This window comes from Gracilinanus agilis, chromosome 4 (assembly GCF_016433145.1).
Source record: "Gracilinanus agilis isolate LMUSP501 chromosome 4, AgileGrace, whole genome shotgun sequence".
Classification (NCBI taxonomy): Eukaryota; Metazoa; Chordata; class Mammalia; order Didelphimorphia; family Didelphidae; genus Gracilinanus; species Gracilinanus agilis.
The window spans coordinates 343805083-343824041 of NC_058133.1; the positions used below are offsets into that span (position 1 = coordinate 343805083).

Sequence of the window (18959 nt, forward strand, 5' to 3'; positions counted from 1 at the left end):
CCATCTGGACATGGTTGGGGAGCGTAGAGGTGCTGCAAAATGAGCTTTCCTGGGACTTTTTATCCAGCGGATGGGAGAGAAGTGCTTGGTTTTGTTTAGGTGACATTTAATCAAGTTGTGGAGTTTTTTTCTTCCAAAGAAGTTGTAGGTGTCTTCTCTTTGAAGCTTGCCCTCAGTGAGCTTGGGAGAATCTCTTAAGACTTTCTGGAGGGAAAAGAAAGGAAGGGAGGGAGGGACAACCTTTCAAATCTGTAAATACTGGCAGAATCTTGGGGGAGACAGAATGGCGTGCAAACCAGGGAGGCATTTTAGAACCGATTGTGATTTTTTAAAAGTCAGGTAACAACTTTCCATCTGACCACTTTCCTGTGTCCTCTGATCTTCCACCTTTATCCCTTCATAACCAGGCCAGAATTCCAGCATTTCTTGTCTTGGCCACCAGGTAGGACTAGGAGGTGGTTATGTGCCTCGTTGCACCTTTTCCCTCACTCGGTTTTCTATTTCTTTCTCAGGGATTGATAATTAAATCAATTTTACCATAGCTTCCATGAAAGTGTAATAATATATGAGTACCTGTATGCATATTATGTACATGAACACCTAAATGTACATAAATAAATGTACTCACACATATAACCTGTAACTTCATTTACACTCTTTGCAATTCAGAATTAAAGGTTGTAGGCGGGAAAACTTCCTTTCTTGGCCCCCCTCTCACACCATCCTCCTCTTTCCCTCTCCTTCTCTACAGTATCCCTTGAATTATATCCTATGGCTAACAAATTCTCCTAGGAATTACTTTATATATATTTTGAATTTAATTTTCCACGCACATATTGTTTCCCCTCAGAACATAATCTTCTTGAAAGCAGGAACTGCTTCATTTTGTCTCTGTATCTTTCATACCTAGCATAATGCTTGGCATCTGGAAGGTGCTTTAAAATATGAGTTGAGTGAATTTAATCTAACTTTTGCTTATGTATGCCATTCTTTGGTAATATACTGCAGCCCTTTTATTACCAATTTCCCCTACCCTTTGGGTGACATCATACAAATTTGATTCCACAGAAAATGGGGTGTTTCATGATTCACAGCCACATGCCATTCTTAGAATACTGGTGTTAAAGAAATGAAATGTTTGATTGTTAGGTAAAAGCTTGGGGTTATTGAAAGTGCTGTGTAATTTCTCAAATATTTTTCAGCCAACCTTCCCCCCCCCTTTTTATTCAATTTTGGACCAATCCATCGTCCACTTGAAGTGTCTATGCAACATTTATCTACTCCACTCTGTACATCCAACTCACAGTCTGGAAAATGGCATTGTTCACTTGGTTTTTGCTGAGTAGATATGATAGCAATTGTGCCCATAAAGTCATACAAAAAATGTACACTTTTCTGTGGACCAAAGATTCTTGAGCAATTATGAATCTTGCCTCGTAAGCACTGTAGTAGTCCAGGTTTGATGCATTAGCATAGGCTTATCTGTAAACAGGGGCATTAGATGTGGGGAATCTCTTTTTATTTTGAACTGAATACATCCTTCATGAGATGGGCAAACACCTTTGGGGAGCCCACTTCCCTATATTTAATTCAGTTATTTATATGAATAGCCCAAAGATTGTTAAAAAAGGCTATCTTTTATTATATGTCTTAAGGTATCTGGTATTATTTTGTCATACATAAGTGATACCTTTTTGGAAGACGTTCTTTAATGCTGCATTAAAGTAATGAGTGAAAAGCTTTTCAGGTGAAGCAGAGACTGCTTCATCTTCACCTTGGTATCTTTAGTGCCTAGCACAGTGCCTGGCATATAGCAGTCCCCTGTTGATTGATTAATATAGGTGTAAAATAATCTCATAAAGATTTTGTAGAGATGTGGACGTCGGCGTGTCCCTTGTTACTTTGACAGATTTGTGATCTCATTAGTGTGGATACTTCCTACAAAAAAAATGCAGATTATTGCCATCCATCCCTGCCTGGCCTCTGCAATTCTTGTCCATGTTCTTGTTTAAATTCCCCTCAGAGGGTTCACCCACATGTTGGAGGCCTCCCACTGTGTGAATACGAATGTTCATTCCTCTCACGCCGTGGGCGCACTTCCTTCTTTGGTCACACGTAATGACACGTGGTGTTGTGAGGGTTTATTTAGCAATTAACTAAGTATTAGTGTTGGACCTAGCAGGAAGGGCTGGAGGATTCCAAGATGGAATGAAGGAGCAGGAAGTGGGGCTTGTGCTCGGAGAGGAACTCCATTAGTGGTTGGAACATAATTATTGCTAACCCTGGGAGATCTCAGAGTTAGGGAAAAGCTGCATCCACATTCCTGAGAGGTGGAGGCTTTCAGCAGTGGACAATAGACCTGCAGAGCTGCACCAAGTAGGGAAGTGGTTTGGGATCTGGTGGACAGCATTTCAAACTCACTCTTGCTACCTGGTACCGTGGATCACCCGGTGGAGTTGGCTCTTGGCATCCTGTGTCCATCCTCGGATTACCGTGAGACCCCAATTGGCCCTTTAGCTGAGCTGACCAAACCTGGCTGGAATCAGGTTTGGAGGAGTTTTCCCTGTGACTTCAGTACTGTTCCTTTGGGCCCTGCCTGGCTTAGACCAATTAGGATAGTGTAGTTAAGCCCTTCCCTGCCCCTGTGGTTTGCCCTTAGGTTTTAAGTATAGAATCCCTTATTCCCATCCTTCATTAATATTTCCCTCAATTAAACTGTATAAACTTTACCTTTGCCTGCTGGTTCCATAGACCCTGGCCTAGGGTGAGCTGGGTGACCGTTGGGCCAACTGCCATTCCTGTGTCAGTTAAAAGCTTGGCAGTGAACCCTGGTCTCCCTATCCTGGTTGGTCCTGTCTCTCCTTCAACCCAGTGTGTGTACCCACAAACCATTGTGTTACATTTTAATAATAATAATTAACATCCCTAGTGCCTCACGATTACAGTGGGTAGGAAATTCTTGATCTCATCTACGGTTTATTTATTTATACATTTTTGGTAATCATGTTCATGACATTTTCCTAGACATTTTGGTATCTTCCCATCTTTCAGATATCTTGAAATTTGCCTAACTCGATGATGCCCTCAAAATGGTTTTATCTTTGTGATAGATCTGTTCATTTAAAAAATTGAGTTCCAAATATTCTCCCTTCCTCCCATCCCTCTCCCACCCTCCAAAAAGGAAAAAAAAAAAAAAAAGGAAAAGCAAATATGATACCAAAGAGTATTGTGGGAAACCCGTTAACCCCTTTACAATCTGGCTTCTTCTGTCCAGAGTTCCGAATGATCTCTTAGTTGCTAAATCCAATGACTGTTTCTTTATCTTTATTTTTATTCCTCCTGACCTCTTCGTAGCCCAACATGGCTGATCACGCTTTCCTCCTGGATGTTCTTCTGTCCAGATCCCCCGTCTCCTCTGCCGGGATCTTCCAGACTTCCCTCTCGCCATAGAAACCCTCCAGGGTTCTGTGCTGCTCCATCTTCAGTTCTTCCTCTCTCTTACTTATTGATCTCATCCGCTCCCACGATTTCCATCTCTCTCCTGACGATGCTTAGATCTATCTTTCCTGCCCCAATCTCTGCGCCGACCACTAATCTCCGACTGCCTTTCAGACAGAGCAGGCACTTCACCGACGTGGGATTGATTCCTTTCGTTTGTCCTACCCCATGGGAGTCTGAATATTCTAAGGACAGAGCCAAATCTTAAACAGAACTGAGTTTGGGTCAGTTCCATAAGGCAACAGAAAAATGGCTAGACTTTTGATCTGATGACCATTCCTGTGACAAGGACCCGGTAGTTTAGCTTCTTAACATCCTCTCTATCAATGGAGAGGGCTAGACGAGAGAGCTATTAAGCTCCTTCCAAACCTTCATTTGAATCTCATGATGCTTAATTTTTCCTCCCTCCTAAACCACTCCCCAGTTTTTACTCCAGTCCAACAGACTGACCAAATGATCAGATGCAGGAAATCTACCCCTTCTCGGTTCTGGCGAGGAAGAAATGTGTGTGCGTTCGGAGAGTCAGAGGGCACGCGGTGGGCCTCGCTTGGCCCGGGACAGGCTGCATTCGGGGTGCTTCGTCTCAGGGGCTGGTGGGAAGGAGGACGTGTCTGAACCAGCCGGCTCTTAACATTTTGGCACGGGCCTACTTTTAATGAAACCCCAGAACAAGTATTTGAAATAAAGGTTTCTGTCGGGTGTGGAAGTGCTATTGTTTAATTTTACATAGGCATAGCAAATATTTGGCATGAAGCATTGATTCTAATCCACTTTGCCATGTATGGAGAATAACGTGAGGGGAGCAGCTGCATACGTGTGCTAGTGATTACTTTGTGTTTCCAGCTCACCTCTACTGTTCTTCATTTAGTATTATCTCCTTTTGGCTAAGGGAAGCTCTGCCAAATTGGCAACACCTCCATACAGATGCCTTCTCTGTCTCCCTCTGTCTCTTCCCCCCCTCCCTCTATCTCTGTGTGTATGTCTCTCTCTCTCTCCTCGTTCTCTCTCTCTCCCTCTGTCTCTCTCTCTCTCTCCTCCTCTCCCCACCTCTATCTTTTTGGCCAGCTGATAAGGGAGGGTGTTTTTTTGGGGGGGAAAAATGCCAACTCTTCTTTCCTGATGCTCATAGATTAAATGCATTACATCTGCTTAACATATGCAGTCTCTGTTGGCCCAGGGAGTCAGACAAAGGGTCCCTGGCTGATTACCTTGACTTGACTGGTATCTTCTCTTTTAACTCTGTATTCTGACATATTTCTGCCTGAGTGGCCCTCAATCCTTCCTCTCCCTTAGAGATGCATTCTGGAGAGATAAATGACAATCCCAGCAAGGTACTGTGCAAGTAAATGGAGGAGAGGTCTCCCTCTATTTGTAAAATCTAGCCAAGGTATTAATAAGTAGTTTCATTTCTAAAGGGGAAAAAAAAAGGCCAAATAAGGTGTGCCAAATCCTGCGGTTGCTTCCACACCTACAGGAGCTCATTTTGCTCCAGATGGGTGAGCGTAGCCTACTTGGCACGAGAAGAACACATTTCTTTATTGGCTTTCATGGAAACTTAAGGCGCACAAAAAGTGACTTCCTCTCTTACAGAGTAAGAGCTGCACTGAAATCCCTTCCAATTTCACTCCCTACCCTTTGGCTTCAGTGTACTAACAGACGTGGAGGCGCAGGCATTGTGCCCTGCACCCATCAGTGACCGCTCGAGGCTCATTTGACAGTGATGACCAGAAGCTAGTTTGGCAACACTATAAAACAGTGAGATTACAGCAGGGAAGGATCAATTGTTTTAGGGTAAGGTGTGAATTTTGCCATTTGACAAAGGAAAGAGAATCAGCCTAGTAGCATCTTTTGTGGTGCATAGTATTTGCTTAAAAATAGTTCTCCATTAGTGTGAGTTTCTGAAGGGCACCGGCTGTCTTTTATGCTTCTTTTTATCTTCAGTTCTTAACACAGTGCCTGGCACATAGTAGGTGCAGTACTTAATAAATGTTTATTGACTGATTCCATTCTGCTACCCAGAATGCTTAGAAATTCTGTCAATTTAAAAATGCAGGGAAGAGGGATGAATAGCACACATAAAATGTAAATCATGTTACCTGCCATCTGGGGGATGGAGGAGGAGGAGGAGAAGAGAACTTGGATCGCAGAATGTCAGAAAATAGTTCTCAAAATTTGCATCTGCATATAATTTGGAAAATAGAATATTTTTTTTTAAAAAGAGAAGAGGGATCAAACAAATGTGAATAATCACTGAACATGTGGATGTTAAAACTGAGTGGATAGAGAAAAATAATATGTGTTGCAAAGTATTATTAAATCTATTATAAAAACTTAGATTTCTTATCATATTTGAAATTCAATTGAAATATAATTTTTTTCCTGGTAGAATTCTACCTTGAAGGAATATCTTTCTTCCATGAATAAAATCAGATAAAAGCACAAATTCCAAATTGAAGACCTTTGAACTGTAAGAATGAAAATTAAGAGACTGGCTATAAATTAATAATTTTATTAATCAAAAGTAGTAGTGGGGAAAAAGGTGGAAAAAATAGGAAAGCTATATCAAAGGTACTTTCCTTATTCCATTTAGCTCGTGGCCACCATTAGGGCCCCCTAGTTTAATTAATAGGTGGGTCAAATGGGCCTTATGCTGGTAATAGGCTGGACAGGAAGAAAGGCTGGTTGCCAAGGTTGGAATGAGCTGTACCCAGGCTGAGCTTGAAACTTGTTATAAACGTATCAAGGATCCAACCCCAGTAACTGAGTGTCCAGAGAAAACCTCACTGCTTGACACCAGGCCCCTTTAAGATATCTGGGTTACCAGCCCCTTTCCTACTGAAGAAGCAGCTTCCTATTGGTGAATCAAAGGCTGACAAGAAGTGGATGTTGAACTTCCTGCCCTTCAGCAATGGAGTTTGTTCCAGCCCAAACTGCTCAGAGAACCCTTCCTGTTGCCTATTCTCCTTGGTCTTAGATGGTAGGCAAATAACCACTGAATTCTCTGGTTAAGGCTAAGGGGTTTATTGATAACAGAGTAAGGGAACAAGGCAGTGGAAAGAGGGTTAGGAAATACTGTGATCTAAGGAGAAAGATTATCTGACTAAAGGTTGCTATGGATCCTGTTTAGATGGTCTTCTGCTGACCCAAGGCAAGAAGCCCTGGGTCAGAGTGAAACTGTCTCTGGTTGATAAATAAAGTTGTTCTTGTTCTAAATTTTGCCAGTGATGATAATATTGAGTTGCTCTAGAACATAGGTCTTAAAACCCTACTCTATTCTAGGCCTAGCTACCCACGTTCTCACTCTCACCCGGGGCCCAAGGGTGGGGTAAGGGGTAAGTGAGTGGTCAGGGCAAAGTCAGGTAAGAACAGAATCCAGCCCTGGATCTCCAGGGCTTTATATACTCTTGGTCCCACTGGCAGTTGATGTTTGCCCTATGGCTCATGCCACCGCCAACATTCCATCCAGGGCAACTGACAGGTTGCCCCCAAGCCAACATGACAAGGTTAAAAATCCTATATTACACTAGCCATGCTACACTGGAAAGTCCAGTCAGGAACAAACACAGAAGAGAAGAGAGTGAAATCTGCTCTTACTTCAGTTTATCAAACCAATTCTCTGCCTACTATCTCACACATGTCAAGTCTTGGGAGCTAACTATGGCTATCTATTTTGCCTGCACTGCCTAGGGCGAGCAGTGCAGGGGGCATCGCTCTGTCTCATGATCTCGACTCTATTGTTGCCTTTTTCTGGCTGCTATTCTACCCTTGTGACTCAGTTTACCCAATGATTTCCTTCACACAATAGAGTTCAGGCTTCACTGCAGTTAGTCAACAGGAGTTGATGTCACCTGTGCATCCCCAGACAATGGGGAAAGGATAAATCTCCTTCATACAATTTCCTCTCTGATTCTTTGGAAGATCAGCCTCTTAAATCTCCTCACCTGGATTTTCTAAGAAATTAACACATCATTTTTTTCTCAGTGAATCATTCTAATACTGAGCCTTAATATTTAGATTTTCTTACTACCAGTATATAAAATGTTATGCCTTACATAGAGGGAATTACAACAGTTTGGGTGATAAGAGGGAAAAAAAGAAGAAAAAATGATTGTTAGACACACTGGAAAAAGCCAATTGGGGGCACTCCCCTTTGGAATAAGAGTTAACATTCAGAATAAATGATAGGTTCAACCCCTTTGAGTTCTGTTCATTATGTCCCAAAGTTCCCTCTGGATCTCTTGAATGTAGTGTGTGATTCCTGTAAGCATCCTTATGGCATCTTCTCCAGAAGATCCACTTTCTTGATTTGGGGTGTTGGTGATTTTCTTTTCCTAAAATTGCTTTAGAAGATCTTAAAACTTGGATTTTAGGATAATTTTATAACCATTTGTCATCTGTGCAGTTTATTTCATAATGCATACACTTCCTAATACTTCTATCCTAGGATGGGCTCAGCAGTAGAAGATTTTTTAAGACAGTACCCTTGAGGCTGATTTGTCCTACCTGTCAGTCCAATAGCATTCCGATAGCCACAGCCTTTTTTTTGTTAGCAGTGCCATGACCATTAATTTCAGCTGTTTGGCCCCAAAGGTGATGCAATCTCTTTAAATGAAATTAGGAGCAGATTATAGTGGTTTACTGCCAAAACTGTGTGCCAGTCCCCAAGTCTACCTGCTTCAGGTCATGCCACCAAAGAACTTCTTAACATTTCTTCTCTTCAACTTGTTTACAGTGCCCTCCTTCAAGCTCTTTAGGGCAGGGGAGCCACACTGGGGTGTTTACGACTCTGTGACCTATACTTTTGATTAGGCTACAGAGCCTCATTACTGTTGAGTAGCTCCTGCCCTCAATCTAACATGGAGATGCCATTTAGGAGTTGCCTGCTTGCATTCCTTGATGGGTTTCTAGTTTTTTTTGGCCAAAGGCAGAAGTAGCAGAAATTAACATCACATTTCCATAAGTTCCAGAGAGATTTCTCCAGTCCATGTTTGTCAGAGAAAGCATTCTTCAAATGCCTCTAGGCAAGCCCCCATCACAGTAGGCTTCCATTAATGAACACTCCTAACCTGGCTTTAATGTCACAGGTTTTCCTCATCTGTAGCTTCAAAGTTGTTCTTGTCTCGCCTCCCCCTAAGTCTCATTTGTATTTATTTGTGGACGGCATAGGCTGAGATGGTTGCCTTGTGTTTTAGTGGCTATCATTAAGGCAATAGTCCTTCTCTATCCTCATGGCGTCCTGACTTCCTTCCAATCTCAGCTAAAATCCTACCTCATGTAAATTCTCTTTAATTATGGCGCCTTCTTTCAGGGATTAGCTCCAATGTACATGGCTGTATATGGCTCTTTCTGAACCTCCTCACTTGCATGTTGTCTTCATTGGACTGTGAACTTACCGAGGGCAGAAACTGCCTGTTGCCTTTCTATCTCTAGTTCATAGCATTTTGTTATGTGTTTGCTGAATTGAACTGCAAATCACATTTTTGTTGGGGGAGATAGGTTGGATGAGCAAAACCTTCTCCAATATTTCAGTTAAATAAATTGATAAAATAAAATAATAAAATAAAATGAATTAATTAGGTATTAAAAAGGAAAACTGCTGGATCTACAGGCTAGGACAAAAAATAAAAATTAATTAAAATAAATTTGTTGCAATCTTATCACAGATAAATATACTACAGACATAGTGTTCGTGTGCCTTTGTGTTTAGTTAGGCAACATGGTGTGTATGTTTTTCTATATGCATTATATATTTATATATATGCCTACATACATATTCAATAGAGTGCTACATTTAGAGCCTAGAAAGCCTGGGTCCAAATGCCATTTTTTAAACCCTTACCTTCTGTCTTAGAATCAATTATTGGTTCCAAAGCAGAAGAGCAGTAAGGGCTAAGCAGTGGGGTATAAGTGACTTGCACAGGTTCACCCAGCTAAGAAGTGTCTGAAGTCATATTTGAACTCCAAACCTCCTGTCTCTAGCCCTGGCTTTCTATCCACTGAGCCACCCAGCTGCCCTCATCAAATAACCACTTTTGACACTTTTTAGTTTTGTGATAGTGGGCAAAATATTTAACTCCTCTGAGCTGTAGGCAATTCTTTAAATCATATTAAATTGGAGATTGAGGTAGTCTACTATGCCAGTACTGATTAGATCATAAGTCATTGAAATTCCAACTTACTACTTATGTGAGGTAAGCAGGGCAGGTAACATGGTAACATGGGTGAATAGTGGTCAGTGTTGGACTTAGAAATAAGACTTGGGTTCAGATATCATATTTGATGTTTACTAGCTGACTATAGACAAGTCACTTAACCTGTCTAAACCTAAATTTTCTCTTCTTTATAATGCGGATAACATCTATGGCATTTCCCCTAAAGGTCTGTGTTTTGTTCATTTGTTTTCAGCTGTGTCCAACTTTCTGTGCCCTCGTTTGGGATTTTTCTGTTAAAGATACTGTAATGGTTTTGCCATTTTCTTCTCTACTTATTTTACAGATGAGGAAATTGAGGTCAACAGTGTGAAAATACTTGCCCAAGGTCACATGACTGGCTAGTAGTTGGTCCTCATGAAGATGAGTCTCCCTGATTTCCATGCTCAGGGCTCTATCTACAGAAACGAGGTTTATTAAAATGTCTTACAGCATTACATAAATGTCAGATCCTCTTCCTCCTCCTCATTATTGAGGAAAAAAAGGCTCAGAGAGGTCAGAGTATTTCCTGCCTTGATCAGGAAGGGGTAGAGCTAAGGCACCGATGGTCTTCTGAATCCGTCCAGTTTTCTTTCCATTGTTCTTTGCTGCCTCTTATTGAATGTTGGTACATCAAAAGATGCTGAGGACCAACTCAGTGTCTACTAGACCTGCTTGGTCAAAAATGTGGAGAATCAGAAAATAACATTCCTTCATTCACCACCAAGGGAGGAATTTAGGTTGTGCTTAAACAAGATTTGCTCACTCTGTGCAAACACTGGTGAGTAGAGTTTATTCTCAGAGTACTCAAGTGCTTTTGTCTCGGCAGGTGTTGGATGTCAGCCGAGAAGGCAAAGAAGAGGTGTTCTATGGACCTACCCTTCCTTTTGCTTCCAATGGGATAGCGGCATGCTTCCTTCCAGCTCCGTATTTCACATGTCCTAACCTCCAAACCCTGCAAGTGCCTCATCACAGGATCGGCAATGTCTGAGCATCCCTCATGGGCTGTCTTACAGAGGTCAAGCGTAGGAGGAGCAGAAAGGAAGAAAGTCACCGAAGCTGGACTCAGAGACTGACTGTGGGCACGGAGAACGGAAGGAGTCAGTGCTCCATGCTTCCTTGTTTCGTTTTACACGTCTGTCTTAAATTCAGATACGTATTAGTAAAAAAAAAAAAAAAAAACAACTGTTTTTTAAAATACATTATTGAAAAACTGTCAACTTTCTCTCCTTTATCACATGTCAACCTACCATATGGTACCCAGGAGTTTTGTTTTTTTTAAATAATGGTGTTGCTGAGTAACAACCTGTTACTTGCCTGTATGTGGCTCCTCGTGTCTTAAATACATTCTCTACATATCCTTCTCAGCTAATGTTGTCCAGGATTATACAATACTATGTTAGCTGTGCAAATTTATTTCCTGCTAATGGCATCACTGATTCAACAAAATAATAGCTCTTCAGTATTAGACTTTTTACCATTAAAAAAAAACCTACCCATAGCCATTCAGTAGAGGCTCTGCATTACAGTATGATAAATTTTTAAATGTCATATTTTATTCAGGGTGGTCCAAGAATAATAGAATGGAAGAAGGTTGGGGGAGAAAGCCAGAAAACTCTGAATTCTTTACCCTATTTTACTTACTCTGTGACCTTGGGCAAAAATCATAACCTTCCTCAAATTTTCAGCTTCCTCACTGTTTAAGCAGGGTAATTATCTCCTCTTCCCATCCCAAAGGGATGTTTTGAAGATGAGACAAGCACTGTGAAGTGCTCTGACCTCCTAAGGAAAAAAAAATTCCTAAATCACAAGATATTACTACCATCTTCAGGATCATGCAACTGAACACAGAGAGTACAGATTCTTTCTTATGTTTAAAAATGACCAGATGCAACTTGGAAAATATATACAAATCCCAAAACGAATAGCAGATAGTAATTAGGATGAAGAGAGTTTACTTACTCCGTCTTTCTCTAACCTTGTACAAATCCTTGCCTCAAGTAATAACTATGAAACATCTCTCATTCAAACTCTGTGCAGTGAAAGATGACATTTAAAAGCTTAAAAAAATTAGTTTGCACTAATTACATACCATAAAGTGCTTTGACATAAATTTGAACCTGGAAAAGGCAGTTATATGAATTTAAAAGTTTTCTTACTTTATTAAAGGTTATGTCAATCTTGAATACTTAGGGGATTCTTCACCTTCTCCATCCATATTTTATTATTAATACTTTTAATAATGAATTAGAAATCTCTTTTCAGACCAGATTTGTATCCTCTTTATTTAAAAAACAAACACTTCCTCCCACACCCACAGATCCTACTCTTCTAATATCATATTTGATGTGTAATTCCAATAGGTGTAAAGGGAGAGTTTGTTTGATCTAATTATGAGCTAATTTGCCTTTATTGAGTTAAGATTTTACTATGACCCACTTTGTCCCCTATATATTTTAATTGCCCACTGATCCAAGATTCTTCATTTAATAGGGCATTGACAATTTATGCACACTGATACTTCCTTCACATTCAAGTGAAAGAAATCAGATATTTAATGAGTCAACCCCTCAATAATAGAAATTACTAAGTGCTGTCTGTTTCCTAAAAGATGCCAAAGCATTAAAAGAATTTTAAAATAAGAAGCCAGTTCTTGCATATTAATCTTTTAAAAGGCATCAGATAGTAAAATATCCACTAATTAGAATCTTGTTCTCGTGGGGTAGGTAGGGAAGGAAGAGGGAAAGCACGCCACATTGTAGAAAAGAGGAACAACTCAAGTCAACAAGCATTTATTAAGGTCCTACTGTGTGCCTCTCATAAGTACTGGGGATACGACGAGAGGCAAAACACCAGTCCCTGTCCTCAAGGAGCTCAGGCTAATGTGAGAACAGGCCTGAGAGTAATGGTTTAGTTTTGTTGTTCTTTTAAAGATAAAAACTCCCAGAACGCCCCTATGTGCCCTGAACAACACAAATGATGACTTACGTGATACCCAGTTAGTCACCAAAGAGATTTAGAGAGGATCATTTCAGTGGAATTTTGAACAAGATTCAGAAGAAAACAAAACAAAAATACAAGAATTGAGAAACAAAGGGAGGTAGAGGTTAGCCATCATTAAACAGGAATTCAACAAATCACAATAACAGCCCAGTTCCCAAGAATTCTAGCTAATTGAGGTTTTCCTCTATGTGCCATGTAGCACATGGCTTCTTCTCTCCCACCCCAGCCCCAAGTCCCAGCAGATTTGCTGGATAACATGAATAACAATTGCATTTACTGACACTGTTTCAAATGACAGAGGGAGATAGGAGGTGGGTAGGCAAGCTTGTGCAGAAAAGGAAACCAGCCTAGGAAAGGGGAAAAATGCATCTAAAGACAAACAGAAATCTTTATATCTGACCAAAACAAAGCAAAAACAAAACCAAACTTTGCTCTTCTGTGTAATGTCAATTTAAGGAATTAAATTTGCTTTCTATTAAAGAATTTTAGGTAACTATTGATAATTTTTTCTCTGGCTTTAAACGTCATTACAAAGAGCCTTCATGTTCTTCCTGTTAAATCCCCAAATTCCTGAAATAATTTATAACTGTCTTTCATCCTGGCTGACTAATAAAGATTAACCAAGTGGAAACAACCTTTGAAACAATAACTTTGAAGGATGTGACCCAATGATGGCTCTGAAACCACATTCCTCAGAAATGGACATTTTCCATTGAAGGGGATTATTCATCTTAAAGTTTTTCATCTCTGTCTATCTTCCAGTTTTGGATTCAAAATAAAAAGAAATTATGAAATTTGTGAAATCCTAGGGATTAAATTATGTAAATAATAATCCTATAACTTCCCATGCATTATACATGAACTTCTTTATCATTTCAAATTATTCTGTGGTTTTTTTTCCATTTTTTTTTACTTCACATTTTGAATCCGAACTGAAGCCAGCACAAAGTCAGTATCCAAAATCCCATTTGTGAGGTCAAGAGAGAAAAGTCTCGGTCATCGTAATCAGTGCAGCACGCACCTGACTGAGAGACTTCAGAAACCTGGACACATTTTATTTCTGAATATTTTTTTCAAAGCTCAACCTCATGAATAAAAATTTTCCTTCGTTTGTTTGTTGGTTGGTCCATTCCTTCATTCCTTCCCCTCTCCGTTTCCCTCCTTCATAGTGTTTATTTCTTAAATACTGCAATAATTAGGCATTTAACCTACTTTTGCCTTAAACTTGACTGTACAACAGGAAGAGTTACTGTAGTTAAGGCCCAGTTCAGCTCTCATTCATCCCTGAATTCAAAATTTATCACCAAAGGCAGATGAAGAATCAGCTTAGAAATACAGACAGTGTGTAGGCAAAGTTTTCTTACATGTACTCATTTGCAACTTGTAAATTTAGATTTTAAATAACCATATCCAGGATCTTCTGCCAAAGCACAATTCATAAAGACAATAGTAGGGATAGTTATAATGAATCTTTTTATGAAGAAACCATTTCTACTTTTGACCTCTTTGTAATTCATGATCTGATCTGTGTTTTATCAGTTGGGTGAACTTAAAAAAAGATGATTGGGTTCTAATGCCTCTAGATGCATCATGCCTGCCAGGACGGTTCTGATCACAAATGCCCCTTGTTGGTAGGGGCATCTATTTCTGGCTTTGTAGACACTTGGTTTTTGTACATGAAGTCTGTGGCTATAGATTTTGGAGAAATCCTATTTCCAAGAAATGAAATTGTTTCCAACTGTAGGGCAGGGAGTTTCATGCAATAACACAAAAGAAAACATGAGAAGTGGAATTAGTGGAATTTAGCAGACAGCAATCTGAAATATGAGCAGAAAAGGGAAAACACACACACACAATTTTTCAGAAGCAAAGTAGTTTTGGATAGTTCAATCCACAAGAATTTATTAAGCACCTACTCTGAACAAGAACGACGACGACGACATAAGGCACTGTGCCTGGCTGGGGCTACAAAGAGGGTCAAAATGGGAATACCGTGTAGGAGGAACCTCCCCCACATCCTATTCTACTCACCTATTTTTTTTTTCCTGTCCAGGTAGAAAAAAGTTCTACCCCAAAAGAAACAAAATGAATAACAGGAAAACAAATGCTCAAGGAGGAATGTATCTCAACAGTGGATTAAACATTGGCCATCCTTCTGTCTTAGTAAAGAAGGATTTCATTCAAAGGGGCAAAGACTGCCACAACTTTCATCAAATTATTTAGTTTTTACGGAAGTTTCTTAATTAGATGCTAATTAACATAGACCTTGAACCATAACTAAATCTGGATGTCTAATAAAATTCTGCTATTCGTTCATCACGCTGAAGCGCTTGGCTCATGTTTTATACTCTCCCTTTACATTATCCTGTGAACTTCTATGGCTGAAACTTTCAGCTGAATTTATCCACACGAGAAAGATGTATCTTACTTTTCGGTACACACAGAGTCAGAAGACTAGATTCTATAGACTCTGAATTCTTTCTAATTCACAATTCTGTTCAAGAGAGATCATTTTTTTCACTGAATGCTATAAAGAGAATTTTATAGTTAATTCCATTCCTACCTGGTAAGAGTTAGGATAGGAGATAGTATAGAAAGATTTTTCATATGCCTCATAATTGATTTCATATGTGCTGCTTTTTCACATATAAGTTCATTCATTCTTAGTTTTCTATGCATCCTTATCTAATGTGAAGAAACAGAAAGGAAGACTCAAAAAGTGACTTGCTAGAAAATTAAAAGAGACTCGCATAAAGCACTGAAATTGGAGTTGAGAAAACTTGAGTCTTAAATCCTCCCTGTGAGACTGACTCCCCGTGGCCCTGGCCACGTCGCAATGGCTCTGTGCCTTTCAGAGGGAAGGAATCTATTTAATATCCTCATCAGCAACATGATGAAGTTGGGTTCAATGGTCCCTTCCAACTCTAGATCTATGATCCCAAGATTCTTCCTCTACTTCTCTTTGGGGTCTCATTTACTAGCTAAGGGGTGCTACTAAGCTACGTGTGGGGTGTTGAGGTAGCGTTAAGAAGTCGGGCCCTTAATAGCTGTGTGACTCTGGGCAAGTCATCTAACTCCTGTGCCTCAGTTTCCTTGTCTATAAAATGGGAATAATAGCACGCAGGAGGGTTGTTATGGGGACCAAATGAGAGAATGATAAAGCACTTAGCACAATACTTAATACTGTAAGTGCTATTTGAGGTCTAGTTTATTATTTTTAAAATTACTCTATTTACTTTGTTCCTTTGTATATGAACCTGTATTCAAAGAGCAACCAGGATGGTAAAAGGCCTAACGTGCATCTCCTACAGCTCTATCACTGGTGGCCCTTTACCCTTCTCCTTTTACTCTATTTCACCTGGTCACCTCAGCCTCCATGAATTCAACGACCTTCTCTACGTAGATGATTGTTAAAGGATTCAACCCTAACTTCTAACTCCTCCAATTGCCTATTGAACATGCCAAATGAGATGTCTCTTAGACAACATAAATTCAACATGTCTAAGACCCAAATAATTATTTTCCCTCCCCCAAACCCTCTCCTCTTCTGAACTTCTTCCTCAAGGACTCCTCTTCATTACTTCGTGCCAAAGTACACTATGATAGGCAGATATTTGGACTCCCTACCTCCACTCTCTTCCTCTAGTCCATCCTCCACCCAGCTGCCAAATTAATATTTGTATATTACAGGCCCTGCCCCATTTGATCAATTTTAGTGGTTTCCCTATTGCTTATAGGATCAAATTTAGAATCCTTTTTTTGGTTTTTTAAAGCCCTTTAAAATATGGTCCCTTCCTACCTTTCTATTCCTCTCAAACTTTATTTTTTAAATTAAATTTTAAAGTAAACTTACTTTTAAAATTCTACATAAAATTCTGCTCTACAATTCAATGATTGCCCTTGCTTATCCTTGCACACAATACTCATTTCCAGACATTGCACATTTTCACTGGCTGTCCCCATGCCTGCAATCCTCTCCCTCCTCGCTTCCTTCAAGTCTCAGCTCAAGTCCCACCTACTAAATGAAGCCTGTCCCAGTCTTCCTTAATCATAGTGTCTTTTGATGAAGTTATTTCCAACTTACCCCATAAAAATGGTTTGAAAATAGCTGTTTGCCTGTTGCTTCCTGCATTAGACTGTGAATTCCTTGAGATCTGTTTTTGCATTTGTATCCTAAGTGCTTTTCACAGGCCAGCATGCAGAAGGCTCTCAACAAGTGTTTGCTAACTTATTAAGAACTGTTTGAAGGAACTGGGCATGTTAAACTTGGAAAAGAAGACCTAGGGGACACAGCAGTTACCTACGAGTATTGAAAGGCTGATATTTGTGAGGACTGGATTTGGTCTATAACAGGAAAGAGTTTCAAATTCAAGGGCAATTGGGTTCATTGACGTCTCTTCCCAATTAGAGCCTCCTGGAAGTTGAATGGGCTGCCATGAGAGGTGGCAGGTTCCTCTTGGGAGATCTTCTAGGAAAGGAATGGATAATGGCTTGTTGGGAATGTCATAGTGAGGATTCCTTGGGTAGACAGGCTGGCCTAAATGGCCGCTCGAGGCTCTGCCAACCCTCCATGTCTTTGATTCTGTAAAACATCATTGGAATACAATAAAGATTCTTTTCAAGATGAAGGCTAGGCATAGCCTGGGCCTTTTTGAAAAGATAGTGGACCTGATTCAATAGGGTAGTCATCATCTTAGAGGCAATCACTACAATGTAATGCTCATAGAGCCATGATTTTAATATATGTTTTAATAGTTCACCATGGTGTGGCTGTAACCTTCTGTTCCCAAAACATAAGGTGGGAGGCCCGAGTTCTTGGAGACCCCACGAAACAGAAACGTTTTTTAGTATGGGTCTCCTTATAGATTCTGTGTTGCTGGTCTGAAGACTGGCCGAATTCTGTCTGGAAGGCTCACTGCCACAGTCAGCCAAGGGATCTCAGGCTGACGGTGCCACGGCCACGCGAGAACTGTGGAGGAGCTGCGCTTTCAGTGAGGGAGGACGTGTTCAAACAGAAAAACCCCGATCTAAGTGATCTGCTTCAGGAATACATACATACATACATATAAACACAAAGAAACAGACTAAAACACAGAAAATAAATGGAATCGATAACAACTCTTTATAGTCCTCAAAGTCACACAGTGCTACTTATTCCATAACAAGATTCGCCCCCCAAAGATGCCGTTCCTGCAAACCTTTTAAAAACGAGCCTCTTCGAACGGCCTGAAATCCTCTCCGGTGCTAGAACTTTTCAGACAGCACAACCCAGGTTCAAGAAGTCATTTTTATAATGGAAAAGTAACAAGTTGTACACTCTAAGCAATTAAGTAGCCCAAGGATGCTTTAATTACCTTTGCTGGGTAAGAGCAGCTGACAAGCAGTACAGATGCTTCTTTGCACTTGGTGAAGCAGGCAGGGGGTGTGTGAAGGAGCGAGTGTGTGGACATGCAGGCGTCCAGGGTACGACTAGCCTGCTGCTCTGGGTAAACTTCATGGTTAATTTCTTTTTAAGCCTGAAATATTTCAAATATACCACCCCCTTAATACTCTAAAATATTAACTGTTTCTCCAAACAGGAAAATCCTATAGATTTATTTATTATCCTATGATCAATAAATGATTTTTAGTCTAAGAATCTCAAATTATAACTTACGTATCTATTTTCTTTGGTAGAAAACTAGGTCCATGATAAGACTAGAGACTGGGGAGAAACAGAATAAGTCATGGAATTAGGAAATGAGGCTTATGACAAAAAAATGAAAATAACTAGGATCATTCCACCTAGACCAGGGGTCGGCAACGTATGGCTCTGGAGCCATATCTGGCTCCACCTCCCAACCGGCCAGTCTGGGCAGAGCCCCAGGATGTGCCCCAGGGGGCCCTTCAGCCCCAGCCCCATATTCCAGCGCCTTCCACCTCCATCCTCCTCCTTCCGCAGGTGTTTATGGCTCTCATGGCCAAAAAGGTTGCCAACTGTTGGTCTAGACCAATAGCTAATTAGATGGCCATGTAGTACAGGAGCTACAGTGCAGGATAGAGAGCCAAGAAGACCTGCATTCAAGACCCTTCCCTTGGGATTTACTAGCTAGGTGACGATGATCAAGTCCTTTACTCCCTCTTAGCTCTGGTTTCTCTATCTATAAAATGAGGATAATAAAAAAGGTCATTTAAGTATCAAACAAGATTTATATATATTTTCACTATTTATATAATTTGCTATATAAATGCTATTATTGTCCGTGTTATTGTGGATTCTAAAATTAATAT

General features: G+C 40.3%; 1 protein-coding gene across 1 annotated transcript in view; it reads left to right on the forward strand.

Moving 5' to 3' along the window:
- KLHL32 (kelch like family member 32) overlaps positions 1–10677 on the forward strand; it is a 175705-nt gene extending 165028 nt beyond the window's left edge. The window contains exon 10 of the mRNA XM_044675393.1: positions 10516–10677. Coding sequence (XP_044531328.1) covers positions 10516–10677 — 162 coding nt within the window. The remainder of the gene's footprint in view (positions 1–10515) is intronic.
- Positions 10678–18959: the final 8282 nt, after the last annotated feature.